Source organism: Copadichromis virginalis, linkage group LG12, assembly GCF_057382275.1.
Source record: "Copadichromis virginalis isolate Kocher_CV1m ecotype Utaka linkage group LG12, C_Virginalis_male_GT1.1, whole genome shotgun sequence".
NCBI lineage: Eukaryota > Metazoa > Chordata > Actinopteri > Cichliformes > Cichlidae > Copadichromis > Copadichromis virginalis.
Window position 1 is genome coordinate 2,592,047 of NC_140629.1, and position 18,110 is coordinate 2,610,156.

The following is an 18,110-nucleotide window of genomic DNA, read 5'->3' on the forward strand; positions in this document are numbered from 1 at the left end:
AGATGGCACAATAAATGGTGAATGTTGGGTGCTCATGAGTAATTGTCTTGTCATGTTCTTAAAACAAACTTTCTGCCTGAAATGATCAGAGACACTTTAATGGAATCTGTGGGTTTTTATTTTTTTTCTGTAAACAACAGAAAATTAATTTAAAGGAATGTAGATATTTAAAGCTGAGATCTAAGATAAACCTAACAGGTAGTTTTGCTGAAATGGATGTTAGAAAGCTAAAAAAAAACCCCAAAAAAACTTAAGATGTTCAATACACATTTTTCTTTACATCCAGTCAATCAACTCTGATAATTAAAATGAAACTGATTTACAAGTTTACTCAGCTACCTTAAGGAGCTCAGTTAATTAATAAACTTAAATCAACTTAGCTAACAGATTATGTTAGTTAAGCTAAAATAGATTCCTAAGTTAAAAGAACTACTAAAGTATTTGAATTAACTAAAAAACCCAAGTCAACTGAACTTTGACAAGAGTTTAAACAATAGATTATTTTAATTTATCTGAAAGGGTTTTCCCAAGTAAAAATTACAATTAAAGGAGTTGAACTGACTAACAAATCTCAGTCAACTAAACTAAGACGAAAGTTTAGACAACGTGATTTTTCATTAAGATAACAATTGGTTGTGTTACAAGAACAAACTCTATAATTATTTCTTGACTTAAAATTTTAAGGCAGCCCTTGATATTTTTAAGTTGAAACAACAAGTTATATTTTACAGTGCACTTTTGTCAGGCAGTTAGCAAGCTGCTCTTTGGTAGATGTCCATATGATGTGCTGAATAGTCCCTGTGTGCATAAGTTCTTTGTTGCTACTGATGTTGAGCCACAGCCTCTTCTCAGTTACAGATTTTGTGGACTTGACAGCATCAAGAAGGGAATGGTTGTCTGTTACACAGACGATAGGGAAGATGTTGTGTGTACCATCACCAGTGGTGAGCTCAGAATAGAGTGCAGCCAGAAAAACAGCTGTTAGTTCCCAGTTACCCCTGTACAGGTGGTCTGGACCGGCTCTCCATCCTTCGGGTCAGAGTCCCTTAATCTCTACGGGTACCCTACCTGACAGGTGAAGTTGAGACTAGTTTAAGCCGGCGGCGAGGAGACTTGCCCAGCCTCTAACTGCCTTCGTCTATGGGCTCAAAATGTGGTCATAAATATTTTGTACTTGTAAATCAGTATTTGTATGTGTAAAAAGAATTTGTGTGTGCGTACAAAAGATTAGTGTGTGGACTTAGCCAAAACAAACGTGTGAATCTCTGCAAGTTACAAGTACGAATTTTGACCCTATTTTTCTTCCTTTCATCTGATTGGTCAATGTCATGTGAATCACAAATGTAACAATCCAATCAGAGAACAGATGGGTTTGGCTGTCGGAAGGGAGCTTTTTTGAACTGCAGGTCCTTGAAGGTCCCTCTGACTCTATGATCTCATTGGCAACCTTAATGAAACATATTTGTCAGCCACACTTATTAACCTCTTAAGCCCCAACGCCCCCTGATACGGGGGCAAAAGGCAGGAGATCAGGTAGGCTTGGGGCTTAAGAGGTTACCGGCAGCTCTCTAATGATCTATGGCACTTGCTGAGTAAAATTTAGTGACCTGGACAGTAGGTCCCAAGGATGTGTTATAACGATTTACTAGAATATCCTATTTATCACACTATAAACTCTAACTATTCTGTTGCTAAGTGACTACAACCGTTGTTGAGGTGGGTCTTCTTTTAGGAGGGAAGGAGGATCATCGTGCGCAGTGATAGAATCCAGTTCCCCGCTGTGTTGGCAGAAGTCCAAAGGAAAGATAAAGTGTAGCCCAGTACAAAGCTCCAGGACTTCACCTTCTTGACTCCGATCCTAACTCAGCATACGATGAGTAGGCAGTTCAAAATTCATAATCCAATCAGTCGATCCACGGTGAAGGGTTATGACTTCTCCTCTGTCGTCCCTCGCTCTAAGTCTTTTCACTGCAGATCTTCAGTCTTCTCGCATCCTACTCACTGGCTCAGGACTAGAGTAAAAAAGCCCCTCTCTGCTTCTGCCTCTCATTTTTATACACCTCTACGGACTTATCTAGACATGTCTAGACATCTACCGGTGGAAACAACATCTACGGACATGTCATGTTCCTCTTTAGGCCCACCCTTTTACAGTGGGGCAAAAAAGTATTTAGTCAGCCACCGATTGTGCAAGTTCCCCCACTTAAAATGATGACAGAGGTCAATAATTTGCACCAGAGGTACACTTCAACTGTGAGAGACAGAATGTGAAAAGAAAATCCATGAATTCACATGGTAGGATTTGTAAAGAATTTATCCGTAAATCAGAATCAGAATCAGAAAGGGTTTATTGCCAAATGTTGAGCAGGTTTACAACATTAGGAAATTGCTGCGGTGCTTCAGTGCAAACATACTGTCATAAAAATATAAAATAAGAATAAGAATTAAAAGTGCTAAGTAGATAGATATATACATGAGTGCAGGTGGTGATCAGTGCTAAACATGGAATGATGCAGTGAACACAGCGTAGGGTCATGTGTTAGTGGTGGGAACAGTCGTACGTTTATTGTTCATGTGTCCGACAGCAGAGGGGAAGAAACTGTTCTTATGGCGAGAGGTTCTGGTGCGAATGGACCGGAGCCTCCTGCCTGAGGGGAGCAGGTCAAACAGACTGTGTCCAGGGTGAGAAGGGTCAGCTGAGATCCGAGCTGCACGCCCCAAATCAGGGTGGCAAATAAGTATTTGGTCACCTCAAACATGGAAAATCTCTGGCTCTCACAGACCTGTAACGTCTTCTGTAAGACGCTTTTCTGTCCCCCACTCGTTACCTGTATGAATGGCACCTGTTTGAACTCATCATCTGTATAAAAGACACCTGTCCACAGCCTCAAACAGTCAGACTCCAAACTCCGCCATGGCCAAGACCAAAGAGCTTTCGAAGGACACCAGGAAAAGTATTGTAGACCTGCACCAGACTGGGAAGAGTGAATCTACAATAGGCAAGCAGCTTGGTGTGAAAAAATCAACTGTGGGAGCAATCACCAGAAAATGGAAGACATACAAGACCACTGATAATCTCCCTCGATCTGGGGCTCCACGCAAGATCTCATCCCGTGGGGTCAAAATGATGATGAGAACGGTGAGCAAAGATCCCAGAACCACACGGGGGGACCTGGTGAATGACCTGCAGAGAGCTGGGACCAAAGTAACAAAGGTCACCATCAGTAACACACTACAACGGCAGGGAATCAAATCCCGCAGTGCCAGACGTGTTCCGCTGCTGAAGCCAGTGCATGTCCAGGCCCGTCTGAAGTTTGCCAGAGAGCACATGGATGATACAGCAGAGGATTGGGAGAATGTCATGTGGTCAGATGAAACCAAAGTAGAACTTTTTGGTATAAACTCAACTCGTCGTGTTTGGAGGACGAAGAATACTGAGTTGCATCCCAAGAACACCATACCTACTGTGAAGCATGGGGGTGGAAACATCATGCTATGGGGCTGTTTTTCTGCCAAGGGGACAGGACGACTGATCCGTGTTAAGGACAGAATGAATGGGGCCATGTATTGTGAGATTTTGAGCCATAACCTCCTTCCATCAGTGAGAACTTTGAAGATGAAACGAGGCTGGGTCTTCCAACATGACAATGATCCAAAACACACCGCCCGAGCAACAAAGGAGTGGCTCCGTAAGAAGCATTTGAAAGTCCTGGAGTGGCCTAGCCAGTCTCCAGACCTCAACCCCATAGAAAATCTGTGGCGGGAGTTGAAAGTCCGTGTTGCTCGGCGACAGCCCCAAAACATCACTGCTCTCGAGAAGATCTGCATGGAGGAATGGGCCAAAATACCAGCTACTGTGTGTGCAAACCTGGTAAAGACCTATAGTAAACGTTTGACCTCTGTTATTGCCAACAAAGGTTATGTTACAAAGTATTGAGTTGTATTTTTGTTATTGACCAAATACTTATTTTCCACCCTGATTTACGAATAAATTCTTTACAAATCCTACCATGTGGATTCATGGATTTTTTTTTCACATTCTGTCTCTCACAGTTGAAGTGTACCTCTGGTGCAAATTACTGACCTCTGTCATCATTTTAGGTGGGGGAACTTGCACAATCGGTGGCTGACTAAATACTTTTTTACCCCATTGTATCTTTAACGCACTGGCATGACTTGCAGTTTTAGTGCATTTCCTTTCTTCCACTCCACCCAACAATGCTGCAGCTCAACTTCCCTAAAAACTCTTAAGTTTCATACAAACAAAAATCACTTCTCCTTTTTCTCATGTCTTAAGGACCGTTTAATTCATGCACACCCATTATGATTTATTATTAATCTTTTATCAATGCAATGCATACATAACTCTTTTTATTTGATTCTGTGCTTTAACAGACACAACAATTCCTTATTTCCATCCCCCCCCTCATTCCATTTGTGACGAACATGCTGGAGATTCTCACACTGTTCTGACATAGCACTGTCGATCCCACCTGCAAGGGCCAAAGTCTCTCCTGCTAGTGTACTCTGTACCACTCTCCTGATCCGTTTCGACTGACAACATATGGGCAAAAACTTTCCACCTTCTCCCATCAACATGATAAAATATCCACCTTGTGTGCCTCCATCTGAGAGGTTTTCCATCAAGAAATGACTAAACACCACTAATTTGACGGATTTGCTTTCACCCAAGAACTGAAACCTGGGATCAATAGGAATAGGCTGTAGGTTCTTTATGTACGTATCTTGTTGTACTTGTATTTCATTCTGAAGAGAATAAACCTCCATCCCGATGTAGTTAAAGGGTTAGGGTTAGGGGTTAGATGTGTCAATTATCCAATGACACATCTGCTTACCTGTATCTTTGGCTCGTTTCTCCTCCTCTTCTTTTCTCATTTTTAAAAATTGAGCACCTAATGGCTTTGAACTTTTCTTGTCCATCTTCCATTGGTTTTAATTTTGCACTCCAGTATGAAAACCCATCCCCCAACTCAGGGATCACCACTACATAACCTAATAGACCTACACCTTAGTTCACAGATTAACTTTGCCTAAGGTGTATTTCTGGGATTTCACACAACCCAGGATTCAAATTATGAATACATAATTTACAACATTATGAATGAAATGTGCTCTATTTGGAAGCAGCCGCCCCCCTCCCCTTTCGACGGCTTGTGTGTGAGACTTTAAATCATCAGACTGTAAATTATAAATTTTCAATTGTTATTGCTCCCTTTACCCCGAGTCCTAAAGCGTATATTTATTTTCTTACTGTTCTTATATTTATTGTTGTTTACTTGCACTGCTGTAACTGGAGCCTCGTCGTCTCGTCGTACTGGACTGTATGTAGCGGAGATGACAATAAAGTTTACTTTGACTTCAGCAGCAAGTAGGCGCACTGAGGGCTCTCGCGCTCACTTTTTGCATATAGAATTTTGAAAAAACATTGGTGCAAATTATAAGTCTGTATTATAATGTCTGGTGTTTTCGTGTTTGTTGTTTTGTTTTTATTTTGCAAGTTGGTTATTAGATGCTGCTCCAGCCAGCCAGAGAATCCCCCGCCGCCCCGCCCTCTCCTCTCTGCGCCGCAAGCAGCAGGCGCACCTCGCAAACAGAGGGCGCCCTTGCTCTCAGCAAATGGGCGATAGAAAACCGATCGGTGCCTGTACCATTCCCAATATGCGCTGGCTGACGTCGGGGCAGCATGACTACGAGCAATTATTATTTTTTTGCCGATGTCCGTGATGCCGCCCCCCACCACGATGCCGCCCCGGGCAACTGCCCGTATCGCCCATATCAAAAACTGCTACTGTACATGACATGCAAGTACCCCGTCACCTTACAAAGATCATCTAGCCAGTAGAAGACAGCTGGATCGACTTTTGACACTGTGCCCCCCAGCTTCTGCACGGTGTATTTCACCTTGGTGTACCAGAATAATGAAGCATCTGCCAGGCCATAAACACATTTATTCAACTTCCATATAGTTCCTTTGCTCTGTGCTTCTTCAGGTGGTCGGATGTACATGTCTCAGGTTAAATCTTTACGTTGTAGAAAAGCTGCTTTAATGTCCATAGAGTTCGGTTTCCATTGATTTTGACATATGACTGCTATGACCATCTTCAGGGACTCGGAAGAACATGTTGGTGAGTCTTTGGAAAGTTCTTGAGTGTTTATTTCTTCAAAGCCTCTTGCAACCAGTCTAGCTTGGGTACAATGCCCCCTGGTGTTTCCTTGAGTGTGCACACACACCTTGTTGATAGAAATTTCTGACTTTTATCTTTCTCCACTTCAAACACATTTTTTCTTTTCCAGTTGTCAGTTGTCAGTTCAGTTTGTTTGGCTTGCGAGAAGATATCTTCCTTTACCACTAATATTTCATCTCTGTTTTTGTCTGTGCATGACTTGGCATCTTCAGACCGTGTCACTTGAAGGTTGTTTACTTGCTCCACATCAATGGAACCCATGGATCCAGCAATTTCCTCTGACCTACTGTATTCCACGTTGTACCACTTTCTGTTTTTCCCAGTGGCTTTTCCTGCTCGACTAATTATTTCCAGTCACTTTCAGTTCAAGCTGCTTAGCATGATCTCACATTTGCCAATTTCTCTATCTCTTTCCCCTCTGTTGTGTGTGTTTGTCCCACATATTGCATACTCTGCTTTTGTCCTCAAATCAGGTAGGAAGTGTCTGTGTGGTTGAGCTGGTCTGGTCTGTCTAGACTTCCACTAGATAGATCAGGCTGCACCCACCTGTGAAACAGGTGGAGGGTCACCAGGACATGCAGAACTCTTGCCTCCTTAGTAGAAAGGGCCACTGCCAGAGGCGGAGGGCAGTGAGGCATCCAACCCCCATCTCATCAATAGGGGGGCATGATCTGAAATAACAATAGATTGATAATTGCAAGTTTCAATAAGTGGAAGAGGACATTTATCAGTGACAAATGAATTTATCCAATAGAACATTTTGTGGACAGGAATATAGTCGGAGCATGCCCTGGATGAGTATCCTTATTAGAGCTTCTTTCTAGGTTAGAGAGCACACAGCTTGTACCTCCGGCTAAAATGAGATTGTGTGTTGTCATATCCAGAATTCACGAGAATTAATAGACAATTAAGGTTTCATCATCCCATTTGGGGGCGTAAATGTTGGCTTAAATCAGTTCATAAAGTTGGCCAACCACAGTAATGACCCATAGGGACCCATAGGATCAGATAAAATGGTTGATACAGGAAATGGGACGTTTTTACCAATAAGGATGGCCACCCCTCTGTCTTAGTGTTAAAGTTGGAATGGACTATTTGGCCAACCGAACCAGTCTTCAATCTATATCGGTCTGCTATACAAAGGTGAGTCCCCTGTGGAAAAGACATATCAGATTTTTTCAGTTGTGTAAGCACCTTTTTGTGCTTAACAGGGTGATTCATAGACTTAATGATCCAACTTACAAAGTTGGCTGCATAACCCGTAAGCTTCGCCTGTATATTGACAGCAGCCATAGAGTTATCTAATCAAAGAGCAACAGTATGAATGTGTGTGTGTGTGATAGCCACTAATGTCTAATCACATTTATGTGAATTAACTTATATTTAAGCTATTTTACTTTAAATGTAAGTGATATTTTCTTTTGAAAATCCTCTAAATTAACTAGTTTTAACTATAGACCTGGTAACTAGTCTGGGATATTTGTAGCTGATGCTCCATTTTTGTACCAGTAGGTGGCAGTGTGAGACCATGGTTTGGCCTGTTGTTAGTAGTCAGAAGCATGCTCAGCACTGTTTTCTCATAATGTTACATGTACTCCCTGCCTTATCATTTCTTTCCTGCTTGCAGGCTAGTATTGTACCAGAAATAGAAAATAAAAGCAGTCACACCCGATATATTGCATAGATTTAATTGTAATACTTATTACTTGTTATTCTGTTTTCTTTTTATTCTGTTTCTTCGTTACTCTGTTTCTTTCGCTGCACGTAATTTTCGTTCCACCTCATGTAAACATGTGATGCGAATGACAATAAAGAATCCATGAATTCTTTTGGACCTAATACTGATCTTTGAGGTATGTCACAAGCAAGATCCATCAATTTAGATTCCTACTCATTTATTTGTACATATTGTTGCTTATTCACTACATAGCTTTTTATCAGTCCAAAACCACTCCCCTAAACCCATACTTTCCATTTTTTTTATTAGAATTTCATGATTGACAGTATCGAATAGGGCTGCCACAAACGTTTATTTTGATAGTCGACTAGTCACCCGATTATTTTTGCGATTAGTCCACTAATCAGATCATGCAACACAGAGCTTACTGCACCAGCATGCATCTGCTCTAATATAACTATCATTAGCTTACAGCTTTAAGTGTATGTGCTAACTAAAAAATAAAGACAAGATGATAGTTTATTAAATTTTAATTAAATTTGCAGATTGTTTCGGTGAAGTTTAATAAACTCAGCCGTCTGCTCCTTGCTATCTAAAATATAACAGGGCACCGGAGTATATTCTCGAGCATCTCACACTTCTGATGATCAGCTGTCTGCTTGACGTTTATTCAGCTGTGTAAAAACCAATGACTGTATAAACTATAACTTTAATCTCAGCCAAACCGATTTACTCAGGAACAAATAAAATACTGAAAAAACCCAAACAATAACATTTTTAAGTTATCTAAGTGACTTATATATCATGTTTAACCTGAGTAGCGAAAGACGGCGGTGGGTTTGAAAACGATTTGCCAGGAGTCCGGTGTTCTCACGGCTCTAGTGAGCCTTGAACCCCAGCTAGCTATCGAGCTAGTGGGTAACAGACGTCTCCGAAAATGTCGGGGCGCTTTTGAAAATATGTGGTGTCTTGATAAACTGAGCAGATATTTGAAGTTTACACAGCTACATTCTCTCCTGAAATATGTTAAACATTTATTTTGTGACCCAGAAAGAATAATAAGAGTAATATTAAAACTAACTAGCTGCTGCCATTTTTGGAAACTGAGCAGGGCCGCGCTATGAATTCTGGGACACTGCTTCTTCTTCTTCGGGGTTTAACGGCAGCTGGCATCGTTGTACATGCAGTGCTGCCATCTTCTGTTTCAGTCCGTTATTACACTCTCAAATCCTACTACTTATTCCTGCGTCTTTTGGGATCTTACAAAGCTTCAAACGACGCGTCGACTATTAAATTAGTCTTCGACGATTTTGATAGTTGACGTAATCGTGACTAGTCGACTAATCGTGGCAGCCCTAGTATCGAACAGTTTTTTTAATTTAAAAAAAAACTCCAAGTGTGTACTTCTTATTATGTAGGCCAGGGGTGTCCAAACTTTTTGCAAAGAGGGCCAAATTTTATAAAGTGAAGACGCCTGGGGGCCAATGGTTCCTTTTGACTTTTTTTTTCATAACAAAGTTACATGAAAATATAATGAAGAACAATTTTAATAGTCACAATTACCCGTTATTTTTAAAATAGAAATGTACCTAAATAAAAAGACACTCAGGCAAGCATTTACAACTCTAAAGACACAATTCTGCCTTTCATTTATATCTGGAGAGTCAGACAACATTGAACAAACTGTATAGAATACCCTAAATTTCCATGAGTTTGCAATATCTTTGCCTAATGAACATTTAAACAGGCGTTATAAGTAATGAAAAGTGTTCTGTTATCAATAAAGTTTTTTTTAAAGTGAATTTCGCCCTTTGACTTTTACAAGACCTTTCAGGAAGCCAAAGTTTTTCACATACTGGAAGATTGCACAACTGGAAGTTCACTTGCTGCAAGAAATAAACACATTTGTAAATTTACACAATATGTACACAACACACTCAACTATGAATTAAGAGCATAACATCAACAGTTAAAACCAAATCTAAGATAAGATAAGATAAGATAAGATAGAACTTTATTAATCCCTCGGGTGGGTTCCTCTGGGAAATTCGACTTCCAAAAAAAAAAAAAGCACAGCAACGACCGAAGTTACAGTTACAGAATTGTTATATATATATATATATATATACACACACACACACACACACACACACACACACACACACACACACACACACACACACATATAAATACAGAGACAATATAAATAAAATATACAAAGGGGATAAATAGAATAAATAGGAATAAAAAATAAAAATACAAGTGAATTGCACATTTCAAGTATTGAGTCTATTGCACTGTTGACTATTTACAAAAAGTATTGCACAAGGTATTGCACAGTGAGGTGAAGAGGCACTACAGCTTAGTTGTTCCCCCCTCCTTTGTCCTCCTGTTTCCCCTCCCTCTCCCCTCCAGAGAGGAGTTAAACAGTCTGATGGCGTGTGGGACAAAGGAGTTTTTAAGTCTGTTAGTTCTTGTCTTGGGGAGAAGCAACCTGTCACTGAACAGACTCTTCTGATTGTTTATGGCCGTGTGCAGAGGATGCCCAGCATTGTTCATAATGTCCATCAGTTTCTTTAATGTCCTTTTCTCTGCCACTGTCACCAGAGTGTCCAGCTTCATGCCGACCACAGAGCTAGCCTTCCTGATCAGTTTCTCCAGCCTGGATGAGTCTTAAGAGTTTAACAAAATACGTTTCCTTTTGTGTATTGCATTAGCATGCTTTATGCTTTTTACTGTTCAGAAACACATGAGTAATGCAGGGATGTCACTCCTGGAGGCCTGCTCTTCATTTGATTCAACTGTGCTAAACCAGAAAGAACTAAAACATGCATAGCAGCTCTCCAGTACAGAATTTGGGCATCCCTGGACTAATGAGAGGGGTGATACTGAGATCTAGATTTTAGTAAAGCAATTAGGTCTGCTTTGAGGGCAGTGGTTGAGATGCATAAAATATCACGCAAGTGGGAGTCACTCATCCTTGATCTCAATCGGTTCTTGTTTAAGTTCATGACAGAGAATGTTTGCTCACACAAATATGTGGAACCAAATTGACCCTGTGTACGAGAAAATGCTAAATTCCTGGTTTGAGACCGGATGTGGGGTTGTACATTTCCGGTAGCTTGACTTTGCGGTCAATCGCTACTGCAAAGATATACTCCAAAATCATGTCCAAAACTCAAAAACGGAAAGATCGCGTTAAGTTACAAAGAGCAGAAGGTGGGAACACTCACCGCTGTTGTGTCATAAAAAATCTAATGATCAATTTTTACGTTTAAAGAGTTTAGATCGATCAGTTGTTTACATCACTCAACACAAGCAGAACTGCATTACTGCATGCAGAAGACACATCGTCCACATTCAGAAGCACATCTCTGTATAGTGACTGGTCTCGTGATTTAAACAGGCAGATGTTCAGCATTCAAACTACAGGTGAAGAATAGTCAAACCAGATGTTTCCCCCATTATGTCGAGATCAGCTAGTCAAGTACACACCTACACAGTAGGGCTGCACGATTAATCATTAGAAAATCACAATCTCGATTCATATTTATGTGCGATCTCATTTCCAAATGACAACGATTTAAAAAAAAAAAAAAAAAGAAAAAAAAAAAAGACGACGATTGTACCGCATTTTGATCCGGGACGTACTCTGCATGAAAACAAGCGCTCACTCTTTCTGCTCAACAAATGACAAGGGCGGAGCCTTATACCACGTGATACAGAAGCTGTGCCGTGGGATGCTAAAATTAGCAGGGGAAAAACAACGGAGAGCACGTCAGGGATGACGAGAAAGTGACAGGAGAAAATCCGCCCCGGTCAACCACCCAAACATCAATAACGGGAACCTTATACAGCGCTTCCCTATACACGCTGAACTTCCGCAGGCACAAAGAAATTACGAAGGCTATCACTTATCACCTGACCAAAGATATGGCTCCCATCAACACTGTGCAAAACGAGGGATTTAGGAAAATGATCAACACCCTAGACAAACGCTGTCCCGCAACTATTTTTCTATTGTTGCACTACCTGCTCTATACACGCAGTGTCGAGCAATGGTGGAGACGGAATTTCAAGCAGTACAACATTTTGCGGCAACAACAAAACGTGAGACATTTGTTGTTTTTATGTTTATTTATTGTTTTTATGTTCAGTCTCAACTGTTACGAAGTTGATGTGCAGTTAATAAGTGCAATAAATATTTATACTGGAAAAGAGAATCGTGATCTCAATTCTAAGCCAAAAAATCGTGATTCTCATTTTATGCAAAATCGTGCAGCCCTACTGCAGACGATCTCCTCCGTGACGTCTCTCCTGTACAGTGCAGAATCGCTGCATCGATTGCTAGCAGGGTGACTCTGAAGTGCACTACTGGATGTCCACGAAACGTTTTGCAGCGTCAAAAAATAAAATTGGCTACTTGATTTCACCTATCGCTGGTTAGTTTTAGAACATAACACCCGCTGTAAACGAGGGACAGCTGAGAAATATAACATTTGAATCCCTTTTCTCTTTTGCCCTGAGGTGCAGGGAAAAATATTAACAAGTCGATGAACATCATTTACAGATATATTGGGTAAATGCCCAAGACATCTATAGAAATGTAAATCGCTGCTTGATTAATTCATTTGCTTAACTTGTTTTGGACCGTAAACCAGGCGCGAATAGGACACCGGAAACAAAGCTCCCCAAAGGCGTTTCCGCACCGGAAGTAGCATATGCTAACGTGCACACAGTCAATTAACGGAATGATGCACTATGATTTTCAAATATAAACAGAGTAGTGACACTTTCCAGGCAGCATAAGTTAACGTAATCAGTAATTTAGACAAAGTACCTCACAAACTGTAGGCGGCTCTCTAAAGGAAAACACTAAACAGGAGATTTTTTAGAAGTTTAAACATCTTGAGTAACATCTGAATAATGACCAGCGCCCGTAGTACCGTCTTTAGGGAGCTTTTTCTGGATGGACAGGTTTGTGACTCTGTGATCCGAGCTGGAGATGTTGAGTTTAAAATTCACAGGATCATCCTCTGTAACTGCAGTGCATACTTCAGGTGAGCAGGCCTGTGTTGTTTGGCTGTGGTTGGTTCTGCATTTATCCTACTTCAAAGTTTTCATGTAACACAGTGCAGCAGGTATTGGGAGGTTTCAATGTTACACTGTACTTTTTGATCACTAGAAATGTTCTGGAGCAATTTTTAGGGGGGAAAAAAAATCAGTCCTGTATTTTTATTTAGTTATTTATTTTGGGAGGTTTGTTGGGATACATATATAGTGTAGGTTTGTGTTTGACTCCACAATGAGCCGTTAAGAGGTAGTTTGAAAGATTACAGACGCTATAAACTGGCTTTCTGATTATATTTCATCAGCACGACAACAGCAGCAGCAGTTCTAATAAATTTGTGCACAAACTGGCCTGCACCAAAAGGACCACATCAGTGGTGATATTAGCTGTGCCTTCACCAGTTTAGCTGAAATTGTATGTCTAAATAGGCAGGTAATCAATTTAGGGCCAGACTGAGAGGTGGCCAATGATATGCCATTTCTGTTGCAGTGGGACATGTCCGCTCTTTCCAATTCTGTCTAGTCAGTAAATTTGATAATGTGAAATTCAGTTATTATATTTGCAGCTATTTAATGCCTGCTGTCCCCTGTCGCCCTAACCCTGTTACTGTATAGGAATATTTGCTACAATGCCTAGACAACTCTATATCTTTCTGTCTGTCTAAACATAGCAGCAATGCTGAATGTTTTTCTGCACATGTCTGAATAGATGACCTTAAATAGGAGATTGCCCATTTGAAATCAAGTCATTTTAGATTTTTGTTACTTTAATTTCATATCTCTTTGATCACAGCTTGCTCAAGTAAGCATGCAGCTGAAAAATTATACAAATGCTATTTAACTATGAGCTGCACGACATCAGGTACTTTTTAAGTTCCATGACAGAGAGACAATGTGAAAATGCTGATCTGAATCTGCACAGGGATCTCTTCTGCTACAAACCACTACCATCAAACAAGGTCTACAACTTCCCCACTGTGTCTCCAAAAGCAATGAGCCTCATTTTGGAATATGCCTATACCCAATCTGTTGTGGTGACGGAGGACAATGTACTGGAGCTGTTGGCGGAAGCAGACCACTTTATCGTGACTGGCATCATTCAAGCCTGCTGCGACTTCCTGGAGAGGAAGCTTTGTGTAAATAACTGCGTCAGTATCTACAATCTGGCACACTTACACAACTGTCCTGACCTCAGGGGAAAGGCCTTTCTCTACATCCTCCATCACTTTGAAGAGGTTGGTGCACTCTCCTTGGAGTTCCTTCAGCTCTCTGTGCAGCAACTATCAGATCTTATCGAGAATGATGAGCTCAATGTGAAGCAGGAGAGCACTGTGTTTGAGGCCATTCTCAGATGGATCAACTATTCCCCTGTGGAACGTGGGTGTGACATGCCCGCACTGCTCAAGCAGGTAACTGAAAATGGGATATCAATTTAATTGCTCCTCTAAGTGCATTTATTTTGTTTATTACTCAGTGAGGGGCTGTTGAATGAATGGTACAGTTTGAAAGTATAGAAAGCAACTTCCGCTGTAGCAATTTGAATTGGGAATAAAAAATAAAACATAAGCTTGATGCCTGATGCAAAAAAAAAAGAAGTTTGATTGTACACTATTGTGTTTACAGAGTTGGGTGTCCAGGCCGCCCACCTGCTCGCCCATCAGCCTTTTATGGCTGACGTGTAAAAAGCTAAAATTGCAATGGCAGAATTACTCAAACTTAAGGCTTGGTAATAGAGTTAATGTAGGGGAATCATTCTTCTTCATTCTTAATCACATTGGGGGGTGGTGGGGGGGGGGGGGGGGGTGTTTCTAATTCACTTGGGAGTGTGCATCAGAAGGTGCTCATCATTTAGTCCTTAATAAATTGTAAAAGTATTATTTACACTTGCGTCCAGATAAAACTGGCCGTTGATTTGTAGTTTCAGAAGTGCATTATTGATAATGTGTCTGAACTGCACTTTAGCTTTTCTGACAGAAAAGTTGACTATGCCCATCGTGTTCTGCCAGAACTTACTGACTGGACCTTAGGCATTTACAACAGGACAAACCCTCATTGTGGGACTTGTTTCTACAGCAGGAGGTTACTCAGTGCTCAGATAATGGCATTGAAACTTGACTGTGGCACCACTGCTTGTTTGGAGGTAATGCCATGACCTGCCTTTGTTGTTTGGCAGGTGATGCTGTGGCTCTTTACAGGTAATGTTAGGGTCTTTAAGGGCAATGCCACAGCTGATTGGAGGCAATGCCAGGAGCTACCATAGCTATCTGGGTGATTCCATGACATTTTGATTATAGGGATAGTGCTATACTTCACTAATGGGTGGTGGCATGGTGGCTACATCCAACTCTTATATACAGTCTAATGTTGTATTTCTTGCCTTTTCCCCTTATGATTCTTGTTTTCATCCAGGTCCGCCTACTATTAATACCCACTGAGTACTTGGTTGGCACTGTGAGCAGAAATGATGTGGTGAGTAGTAGTCCGGCATGCATGGATATGGTAACCACTGCCATGAAGATGCTAAATGAGTCCATTGTGGAGAGACCTATACCCCAAACACGCCTGCCGTCTGAAGTCTTATTGGCCATTGGTGGTCCTTTACCATTTGACAAGATTGAGATGTACAATGTTCGAGCTGACTACTGGGTGCCGCTGAGCTGGACACCGTGTCTGGGATTCTACGGTTATGCTTACCTCAATGGATGTGTCTATTGCATCGGAGGTTTTGATTTCACAAGCTATTCACGTCATGTGAGAAGGTTCAGCCTCACCAGCCAAACCTGGACAGAGGTGGGGCCGATGCATGAAGAGCGGGGCTTTCTCAGTGTGGCCACACTGAATGGCTGCATATATGCTATGGGCGGGTGCCAAAAGCAAAAGACACTGAAAAATGCAGAACGATATGAGCCTGACACCAACCAGTGGACTATGATTGCATCGATGCACAAGCGCAGGTCAGATGCTGGTGCTGCAACACTACACGGCAAGGTAAGTGGAATTGAGGTAGTGGAAGATCTCTGCCATGTTGGTTTTGTGGAGAAAGTGGTGGACAAAGTTAACTGGTAATGCTAACAACCTTGGTTAACAAGCTGCGTCAATAAAATGTACAGTCAAATAATTCCATTAGAAATGCACCAAAAGATGCCAATGCCTTAATCTGTCAGTAATAATAGATTAATAATAATGGATTGGATTTATATAGCGCTTTTCAAGGCACCCAAAGCACTTTACAATTCCACTATTCATTCACTCTCACATTCACACACTGGTGGAGGCAGCTACAGTTGTAGCCACAGCTGCCCTGGGGCAGACTGACAGAAGCGAGGCTGCCATATCGCGCCATCGGCCCCTCTGGCCATCACCAGTAGGCGGTAGGGTAAAATGTCTTGCCCAAGGACACAACGATCAGGACAGAGAGCCCAGGGATCAAACCAGCGACCTTCCGGTTACAGATACGCTTCCCAACCCCCCTGAGCCAAGGTCGCCCCACAAACGGGGTGACCTTGGCTCAGGGGGGTTGGGAAGTACACTTCCCAAAGCAGTCACAAACCCAAATTTTAGCCAGGACGCTATCCATATGGATTAGGTTTTTTTTGGTCTTTTGTGTCTGGCTGTAAAAATGATTTTTAAGGCTATGTAGTTGGATTTACAACATATGGGGATTTATTATCTTTTGGAGCCAGCCAACCAACGCATTTATGCACTGGAACATGAGCCCACAGTAAAATATTACTTTTCTGTGAGCTTCTGTGCAAAAAACATTTTTTTAATAGTCTTATAAAGCTGGCCAATGGGAGTAATTTTTAAAAAGTGAATATTTTTTTTTAGATTTATGTCTTTCCAAGCTCCTTAGAATACGATGACCTGGATGACTGAGAACCTTCACAGACATTTTTAGTGTTTGTAAGTTTTTTCTGGAAGCTGAAACATTTAATTCTAGTAAGGCAAGGCAAATTTATTTGTATAGCACAATTCAACAACAAGGTGATTCAAAGTGCTTTACAGAGACATTAGAAACAAAAACAGATAAAAGGCATGATTTAAAATTGATTAAAACAAGCAAGCAAACAAACTAACTAGTAATTTTGACTTAAACTTGATTTTAATTTCTAGGTGTACATTTTTGGTGGTGTTACTGAAGATGAACCTCTGTCATGTGCTGAGTCCTACAACCCTGACACCAACCAGTGGACACTGATCACACCCATGGAAACCGGGAGGAATGGGGGAGCCGTGGTCGCCTACAATAACGAAATCTTTGTAGTAAGAAGAGCTTAAAACATAATCTTATTACGGACAGAAATTCAAACATGGAATGTTTACTGTACCTGTATTTGGGAGTCTGTATTATTTTCCAAGTACCATGTACTGGGTTATTGGAATGTGATTTCTATAATTACCCTAGAATCAGATATTTTGGAATCTGGAGACCTATTTACTTTTTTACAACAGAACATTTTTACGTTACAGACTGTAACAAGTCCTTTGTCTGCACAGGTTGGTGGCTTTAACGGTATCACTCAGTTGCGTAGTGTCATCGCATATGACCCAAGAACAAGACGCTGGCGCAACGTTGCTCCCATGTTACACCCTCGTAAAAACTTCGGCATTGCAGTGCTGGAGGACCAGCTGTATGTGGTTGGAGGTTCCGACAATGGCGGCTTATTCTGCAATCTGGAGTGCTATGATGAAAAGACCAACAGGTGGTACATTGTCAGCGACAAAGGGATGACCCAAGGTGTTGTCAGTTGTTGCGTTCTGAAGCGACACCCCGATCTGACTGCTTATCTTCCATAATTATTTCACATAAAGAAATAAAGAAATACATTTTTCATCAATAAAAAACTGGCTGTTTCTCTGCTTAAGATCCTGAGGTCTGACATCCCAGTGAAAAAGTCTCTTTTAGCTGAACAGAGAACTTGAACTTTCTTTTCAACATGATGGGCATTGCAGCTTCCACATTTTATGGCCACAAGGGAGGTTAACAGCTATGATATTAAGATCCCATTGGTAAAAGTCAAATCGTTTCTTCACTAATAGGTGATCCATTCAAGCCGCCATCTTCATCTCTACCACCAGCGTTTAGCCAGCTCAACCATCTTCAATGTAGTTTTCTTGCCTACTTTAATGTCCAATTAAAGTAGATGAAATCCAAT

The 18,110-nt window shown here is 41.2% G+C and overlaps 1 protein-coding gene across 2 annotated transcripts; it reads left to right on the forward strand.

Annotated features, from left to right (window-relative positions):
* Positions 1–11,655: 11,655 nt before the first annotated feature.
* LOC146696255 (kelch-like protein 10) lies at positions 11,656–17,799 on the forward strand. Of its 2 annotated transcripts, none has more exons than XM_085474349.1 (5): positions 11,656–11,994; positions 13,877–14,363; positions 15,364–15,942; positions 17,068–17,217; positions 17,452–17,799. In XM_085474349.1, the coding sequence occupies exons 2-5, from the start codon at positions 13,947–13,949 to the stop codon at positions 17,749–17,751; spliced, it is 1,446 nt and encodes a 481-aa protein (XP_085330475.1). In that variant the 5' UTR covers positions 11,656–11,994; positions 13,877–13,946; the 3' UTR covers positions 17,752–17,799. The 2 variants fall into 2 exon arrangements, with proteins under 2 accessions (XP_085330475.1, XP_085330474.1); XM_085474348.1 differs by lacking the exon at positions 11,656–11,994 and adding an exon at positions 12,470–12,944.
* The last annotated feature ends 311 nt before the right edge of the window (positions 17,800–18,110 follow it).